The sequence below is a fragment of the Cinclus cinclus genome, chromosome 4, assembly GCF_963662255.1.
Source record: "Cinclus cinclus chromosome 4, bCinCin1.1, whole genome shotgun sequence".
Classification (NCBI taxonomy): domain Eukaryota; kingdom Metazoa; phylum Chordata; class Aves; order Passeriformes; family Cinclidae; genus Cinclus; species Cinclus cinclus.
In genome coordinates, this window is record NC_085049.1 from 57,774,576 (window position 1) to 57,782,297 (window position 7,722).

Genomic DNA, 7,722 nt, shown 5'->3' on the forward strand with positions numbered 1-7,722 from the left:
TGCTATGTGTTTTCAGGTCTTTAATATTATTCAGCAAGAAGGGATCCAGTGTGTGGGAAGGATTTTACAACTTCTGTCTCTGTTTATGTACAAATGGGTCCTGCCTTCTAGTTTCAGGCAACAGATGGTGCTGCCCCCTCATTGGAAACAGACACAGACCACCCTCCAATTCCGAGAGTCTGGGAAGAATAGGTGGGAACAAATTGCACTTGTGTTTTCCCCTTGGCCTAGTCTTGGAGATTGGATTTGTTCCCAACAGGGAAGGCTTTTGTCATGATGTTTCTCATTTCCTCACTTCTCTTCTTGTCAATGGTTTCCATCTCATGCAATTTCTGTGAAGTACAAAGGCGAAGAGCTGAGCAGGGAAAAAGCTAGCAGCTTTCTTCCCCCTTCTTTTGCCAATCTCAAGAACAAAAATTCTATTTCCCTGATTAAATTACATGCAGAGATGGAAAGAAAGCTGAAAAATGGCTATCCAGCATTCCCCAGATTCATGCCTGAGCTGTGCTATGAAGGGAAGCAGCTCTTCACCCCCTTCCCTGCTCAGGTACCAGAGAAGACTCTGCTTTATGATCTCTGACGCATGGGATTCCCTCCATGTGCTGTTCAGCCAAGGCCCTTGCATACCTGTGAGATTTCAGTGAGGATGATCCCTTGATACTTCTTGACCTGTCCTAGAGCTTCCATCTCTGCCAGGAATTCCCTCCTCTCTTGAATTTCATTAATCACTGGTGGATAAGAGAAAGAACTGTGGAAACAGCATGCAGCCAAAAGGCAAGAAAACACGTTTCTGTCTAGGTCTGAACCCCAAATTTCCTAGTTCTACTTGAACAGCAGTCCCATCAAGGCAGGGTGATATCTGCTGTAACAGTCATCCTGCTCAACATGTTATCACATGTTGATAACTCAACATGTTATCATAACTCAACTCAGTAGTCCCTTACATAATGGGAAATGTCCCCTCTACCCAACTTCCTGCCACTCCCTGACTCCCAGGAACAGTAATTTTTTAGTTTTCTTTATGCAGACAATTCTCTTTTGCTTGTCAGAAATTTAACCAGTCTGTGGATGGAGACAGAACCTGCTGTTGAGGTTCATTAGGTGACATGCATCACTCAGTGACTGCAATGATCCAAAACCAGGCCTGGATCATCAGCTGCTGCTTTACAGCACAGACCTGCAGCCAAATCCTGTCACAGATGTGTCAAGGACAACATTCAGCTTGTGACAAGTGTTGGAGGCTACCAAGCATGTATGAAACCAGCTGCACTGGCTCCCTGCAGCAGGGACCAAAGCACCCCTTCTGTACACATTATTCTAGCATTGCCCATCTTTGTGCTGCCCTTGCTGGCAAAGGGCTTGCAGGGCTGTATACACACACTGAAGAGTAAAGCACAGAGAGGTATTAGGCAGGATTTTGCTATCCCAGGATACTCTCCAGGCCTTCCACTGCTTCAAAGTCTGCTCAACATTAAAGCTTTACTAGTATAACTGCTGTGATCCTGGAGTGGAATGGCCCAAACTGGGGTCAGGCTGTCAAGTGACCTGGTCTGTGTTGAGTCATGCATCATGGGAAAAGGATCAACAGTAGCTGAACTTGCTTCCTAGGTATCCCTGCACATCCCTAGGCTATTCCCCTGCCAGCAGGGTGCATTTTGTGTGGGCAGCCCAGAGAGCCGTCTTCCAGCAAACCTCAGCAGTATAAGTTCTGTGAAGATGGCTGGATCAGAGTGTCACAGCAGTGAGTCCTTTCTCTCACAAACTGGGCTTTGTGGCTCCTCCTGTAATGGGCTTCAGATTACTGGCAACACAGCCTGCCACCCCAGCCCTAGGAAGGAGCTGGCTTCCCAGGCTTCCTGCCTGCTGCCCTCCTGGAGACATGAAGACCTACATTCTTCAAACCGGTCAGGCTCAGCTATCTCCTCCTCCTTTTTCCGAACAAACACCTGCACTGCCTCATCCTCCACCTCATCCTTCCCTGTTGCTAAGATGTTTTGAAGTCTTCTCTTCTCCTTTTCCAAATCTCCTGTGAATGCCAAAGGAAAAAAACATTATCAGCATGTCTCCTCATGGAGGACCCCGATGTCACTGTTTCCTTGCTAACTGTGCCAGACGAAGTGTTTCATTAATGTCAGTCCATCCCTGGACTGTGTGCAAGCACCACACGGGTGTACAGAGCCCACCAAACCAACATCAGAGGTGTGTTTCACATTTATGTGCTAGTAAATCACATAGTGCTCCATTCTTACTCAAGGACTGTGCAGGTCCCTATCACCTGTCACCAAGAAGTCAGCAAGCACTTACAGCAGGGATCTATTTCTGAAGCATCTTTGAAGACTGAGACCATGAAGACATGTAGCAATTCAGATACACTGCCACTGCTGAGACTGAGGTAGGGGATGGACAGAAGGGGAAGAGAGGTTCCAGGCATCACTGTGTATTTATTAGCAATGTTTGCTGACTTACGTGTGGGCTGTGGCTTGAATTTCTCTCGGGTGTAGGCATCTCCTGTCTGGCAGACCTTGGCAGGCCGGAGAATTGGTCTAGGTGGAAGCCTGAGTGGTTGACAGGCTGCTGGGTAGGAAACAGGCACTGGCTGTTTGCTGGAGGGGGGGAATCTCTGAAGGGGCAGGGCATCTCCTCCTAGGGGATGAACCAAAAATAACAACAAATCAGGCAGAGGGAAGTCTGGATGGACGTCTCTGGGCCACTGCCAGCAGATCAACCTGTTGATCCATAGTAGCATCACAAATAAAGACCCCAGAACCCCAGCTGTCTCACCCTGGTGATTGGGCACGACAGACTGTGACTCAAGTCACGCCGTGACGCCTTGTTTCCTGGCTGACCCGTGGGGAAGCTCGCCCCATGTGTCAGCAGCTGCTGCGCTGCTGTTTTAAATCACTTGCCCGTCTGAGCAGGCTGAGGGCGAATGTCACCGTCTCAAGCCGAGAGGCAAAAGCTCCTCACCACAGCACAGCAGCGGGCAAGAGAGCCAGGGGGCCTCACTCACGTTTTACATAGTCCATCAGGTACCGCTTCTGGGAATGCGTCAGCTGCAACTCCTCCATCATCCCTGAAAAACATAACATGTCCATGAAAAGGCAGCAGACCGGGCAGGGGAACCCGCCCTGGAGTCACCTCCCCACACAACTCCAACCCGAAGGGGAAGATGCGGGTTTGGGAGACCAAGCACCAGCTACGGGCCCGCCCGGTTGCCGGACCGCGGTGGAACGCTCTACGTCGGGGCGAGGCACGGCGGGCGGGACTCTGGCGCCCCGAGCATCCGGGCCGGGCCCCGACCCGCTCCGCCGTTACCTCTCACTAACTCCCGCGTGCCCGTGCTGTACCGAGCCGGCCTGCCCGTCGCTGAGCCCCTGCCGCGGCCTGCGATCCCCGCCGTCTCCATCGCGACAGGCGGCGACCGGGAGGGACGCGGGGCACAGGGGCGGGGGAAGCGGCAGCGGTCGCCATGGCAATGGCGCAGGATTACTTCCGGTAGCGTCACGGCAACACGCGGAAGTGGGTCCCGGAAGTGCGGGTCAGGGGGCGCCGGGCGGGCAACATGTCCGACAACGAGGACAAGTAAGAGCGAGGTGGCCAAGGGAAGGGAGGGAGAGATAAGCGGCGGCGCGGGCCAGGTGGGGGTGGCTCGGCCGGAAGTGCGATGCGTGTGTCTCTCCCGCAGCTTTGACGGGGATGACTTCGACGATGTGGAGGAGGATGAGGGCCTGGAGGACCTCGAGAACGCGGAGGAGGTGAGTGCCCTCTTGGCCGCTGCGCCCGGGCAAGCTCTGTCGGGCCCGCAGGGTCGCGTCGCAGCCTGGCTGCTGTGGTTAGGGAGGCCTCAGTGGCTCCCCCCACACCTCACGGCCCCAATGGCGGGTGCGGCTGAGCAGCGGCGCGGGTCTGTTTCTACCAGGAGGGACAGGAGAACGTGGAGATTCTGCCCTCGGGAGAGCGGCAACAGGCAAACCAGAAGCGGATCACGACCCCCTACATGACCAAGTACGAGCGAGCCAGAGTCTTGGGCACTCGTGCTCTCCAGATAGCGTGAGTACTGCCCACTGTCTCCCCAGCATTGCTGCAGTTGTGTCTCCCTTTGCGCTGATAAGTGCTTTCCTCTTCCCTTAAAAGTTTCCAGATCTTCTGAATCCTTTGCATGACTGCTGAGCTTGCATGTCACCCTCTGCTCAACAGTGATGCACAGGACTGTGGGGCTCTTAGTTGCACCTGAAGTCTCTGTGTCTCTCCTTGCCTGAAACTGTGGTACTTCTGCATAAAGAGGGAGCGGTTAATAGCCACAATGAGTTTTCCTAGGTCACAAACAAAATTACTAGGGAATGGGACAAGACAGTTCTGGTTTCTGTCTTTCCTAAGAGAGCCAGCATAGACTTGAAAGTTTATAACTGGCTTGCAAGAGGTAGTGTTGGAGGGAGAGATGCTTCAAAACAGCTTCAGCTGATGCCACAGCGATGTAGGAATTGGGAGTGAAAAAGCCAACCTGAAATCCATTTTGAGTGCAATTGCATTGTTGGAAGCTTTTTTACAATATTTGCAATAAGGCCTTATTTATAATAGACCGTAACATGTAGAACTTATTTTATGTGCTGTCAAGGCTGGCTGCTCCATTTTCCTTTTTAGACTTGTTTTAATAATAAGTATTAAAAAGTGTTGTGCTTTTTGAAAAACTACCTTTTGAGTGAGATTGTTAGACAGTGGCAAGGGCTTACTCTTTGTTACAGCCACCTTGAAAATGAGGCTTCGCTTGTGCATGTTTTAGAGGCAGCCAAGCTGTTCTTTGCACAGCCTGTGAAGCTGTTCAGTGCTCATTCTTTCAGTTGGTGAAAGGCAAGAAAAATGGGGGGAGATGAGATGGGCCCATGCCAGGCCTTTAATCCAAAACACTCTGGCACCTCGTGTGCTTCACCTGCATCTTCTGCTTTCGGTGCTGAACCCAGACCAGCAGCACCCCCCATGGCCTTATCCATGCATCATGTGAGCTTTCTCTGCCACTGCTGTCCTGTGGATGGCTGTAGTCACAATCCTTTGCAAAACTATTAATTTTTTCTTCCAAGAGGCAAAATTAATTGTAAATCCAGCCCTTCTCTTCCCTTGATCAAGAGGTGGATGCTGTGAGCAAGTCAGAATGGAAAAGATGTGTTGGAGTTGTTGGAGGCTTGCTTTCATTGGATTAATTTTAAAACCACTCTTTTCTTCATGTTTAAGTATAGCAGAGGGCAGCTAGGAGAGTGTGGATTTGACCAGTCCTTGAGCACGAGCTGGTTAGCAGAGCCCTAGGCGTGGGACAAGAAGGACACTGAAGTAGAAGTTTGGTCTGTAACCATCTGTGGAATTTTCTTCTTGAAGTGCACAACAGAGCAAATCCGTTTTGCCAGGATGGTGTCCCACCCCCTACTTTATTGGCTCTTGTAGAGATGACACAGGTAGGCAGGTGTTTAGCTGTCCCTCTTCCCTCTGTGTGTTTTTGCTCAAGTGCTTGTTGCTGTTCTTCCTAGAATGTGTGCCCCTGTGATGGTGGAGTTGGAAGGAGAGACAGACCCCCTGCTCATTGCCATGAAAGAACTCAAGTAAGTCAAGTAAGATTTTTGTACTGATTTCTGTAAAGTCAGCAGTCCTCCCTCCTCCTTCCAGCATTTAGCAGTTTGTTCTAAGACAACCTTGTCTTCCCTCAAAAACAGTGAGCACTACAGTTGCTTTTTCCTTTTGTCACCTTGGAGTTTCTCCACATCTGTTCTCTCCCATCCTAGTTACTCCTACAAATACTGATGATTAGGAGTGCTCTGGATCTCTTCTACTTCACAGTCCCAGTGTTTTTTATTTCTGTGATGGGACCCCAAGGTCCTCATCTTTTGGGAACTGATTTAATTCCCCAAATGGAATTGTTTTGAAGCACCTGTGTGAACGGACCTTTGTTCAAATGAAGTGCTGGCAAAAGTTAAAGTAAGGGTCAGGATGCTCAGAATGTTTGTTTCCTGCACCCTTGCATGCTTGGCTTTTTGTGCTTTCCCCCTGCTTACACAAAGGTAAGTAAATCCTTTCTGATTGCAGCAGAGGCAGCTTTTGGATGACCAGTTGCAAGACCCACCTTTCCACAGCAGAGCTTCCTGCTTCCACAGTTTTCCTGCATGTTCTAGATCACATGGAGGAATCCTTCAAACAGCTGGACTCTGTTACTGATTAGGTCCCTGTTGTTGGATGAAATTGTCCCCCTGCTTCCCCAGTTTCTCAGTGCACTGAAGGTGCTCTTGCAGATTTTTTTATTGATTACAGCTGCCTTTGGCATTGCTAAAAGCTCCTTAGATCATATTCCTATCAGATCTCCAGACTCAGACTGACTTGCTTCTGGTCACTGCCTGTGTGTGAGCTCTGGAAAGTAAGTCAGGGTGGTGCATCCTCTTCTGTGCCAAAATTCAGTTGTAATTCTTAGCATCAGGGAGTTACTTTACTACTGAAAAAGCAACCTCCCCCGAATGTAAAGAAGTTGTGTTACTTTTCAAGTCTGATACAGTTCAAACCTGATGCCCTGGCTAGGTTCCAGACTGTCTGATTATGCTTTGCTGACTTAAATTTACTTTTATGAACTTAAATTGTATTCAGCATTTTCTTACTCTCTAATCAGAAGCACTGTTAGCAGGTGCTGTGCTCCACCCCAGCTATAACAGGTTTTGGTACCTGAATAGTCACTGTTTCATGTATCCTTCTTAAAATGTAATTGATGCTCTCAGGATGCAAATTTCCCTGTAAATACTGTTTTTTCCTGAAAGTTCTTACAATTCTGCCACCTTTTTAGTGTCGTGCGGGGGAGAAGCCAAGCAAAAAGTGGATTTGTTCTTCAAGTGCCTTGATTTATATTTCCCCCCTATATCAGGGTGTTGTCTCTTAGTGGGTTCAGACTGCAAGGCTCAATTCCTGCAGTAGCAACAGAGGTCTGAGAGGTCTTTGGTGTTCATAGTCTGAGTATGCTGAGTGCTTTGCATTGACAAGTGACAGAAATTTGTTGGGATTTTGATATATAATATCAAATCACTGGTGCTGCACAGCTCTCAGTTAAATCTGATGAGCTTATTGAAGCCACCAAGCACCTCACTTCTCTCACCTATTGAAGTGATACAGTGGAGATTCTGACATTTCTGTTCATCTTTCTTTCCTTCAGAGCACGGAAGATCCCCATAATCATCCGTCGTTACCTTCCTGATGGGAGCTATGAAGACTGGGGTGTGGATGAGTTAATCATCACAGACTGATGAGATTCCAGCCACTGGTTTTGGTTTTGCATTTCCAGGGATATTTCTAATTTTGGTTAGTGTTTGTGTAAATAAATTCTAAATCTTCCTATTTTAAATTAAATGTATTTGGGGATTTTTGCCCTCTTTCATCTTATGCATGTCTGAGAGATGACTTTCTCAGCTATCTCAGCCACTTTGGGTATTATTTTTTTCTCTGTGTGTCTTGTATTGTATTAGTAAGATTAGATTAGGGAGCCAAGTGCAATGCTGGCTTTTTAGCTTTCTTGCACTGTTGAAAGCCTTTTAGCTAGGCTAAACTCTGCAGTAACTCCCTCCTCTAGCACTGCTCCTCCCTAGTTACAGGACTGCTACCCAATTAAACTCCTGCTGTACAGAAGTGCTCTGGCAGATACTTTGGATTCAGAAAGACTCCAGCCTTCCACCACTGTCCCTTCTTAAAATGGGAGTGCTGAGA

General features: G+C 48.7%; 2 protein-coding genes across 2 annotated transcripts; one reads left to right on the forward strand and one right to left on the reverse strand.

Moving 5' to 3' along the window:
- Positions 1-227: 227 nt before the first annotated feature.
- C4H22orf23 (chromosome 4 C22orf23 homolog) lies at positions 228-3,406 on the reverse strand. The gene is made up of 6 exons (XM_062492167.1): positions 3,316-3,406; positions 3,011-3,073; positions 2,467-2,643; positions 1,892-2,026; positions 628-728; positions 228-332 (listed from the first exon to the last, which is right to left on the reverse strand). The coding sequence occupies exons 1-6, from the start codon at positions 3,404-3,406 to the stop codon at positions 228-230; spliced, it is 672 nt and encodes a 223-aa protein (XP_062348151.1).
- Positions 3,407-3,546: 140 nt separating this feature from the next.
- POLR2F (RNA polymerase II, I and III subunit F) lies at positions 3,547-7,381 on the forward strand. The gene is made up of 5 exons (XM_062491328.1): positions 3,547-3,582; positions 3,686-3,755; positions 3,920-4,050; positions 5,517-5,588; positions 7,175-7,381. Exons 1-5 carry the CDS (start codon positions 3,563-3,565, stop codon positions 7,263-7,265), a joined length of 384 nt encoding a protein of 127 aa, XP_062347312.1. The 5' UTR covers positions 3,547-3,562; the 3' UTR covers positions 7,266-7,381.
- Positions 7,382-7,722: the final 341 nt, after the last annotated feature.

Excerpts from the sequence above, each read along its gene's own strand:
- C4H22orf23 (XM_062492167.1), bottom strand. The coding sequence starts at position 3,406 with ATGGAGACGGCGGGGATCGCAGGCCGCGGCAGGGGCTCAGCGACGGGC. Across the intron at positions 2,644-3,010 it reads CCTGATGGACTATGTAAAAC|GAGGAGATGCCCTGCCCCTT; the intron begins GTGAGTGAGGCC and ends TTCATCCCCTAG. Across the intron at positions 729-1,891 it reads GCCTGACCGGTTTGAAGAAT|TGATTAATGAAATTCAAGAG; the intron begins GTAGGTCTTCAT and ends CTTATCCACCAG.
- POLR2F (XM_062491328.1), top strand. The coding sequence starts at position 3,563 with ATGTCCGACAACGAGGACAA. Across the intron at positions 3,583-3,685 it reads ATGTCCGACAACGAGGACAA|CTTTGACGGGGATGACTTCG; the intron begins GTAAGAGCGAGG and ends TCTCTCCCGCAG. Across the intron at positions 3,756-3,919 it reads ACCTCGAGAACGCGGAGGAG|GAGGGACAGGAGAACGTGGA; the intron begins GTGAGTGCCCTC and ends TGTTTCTACCAG.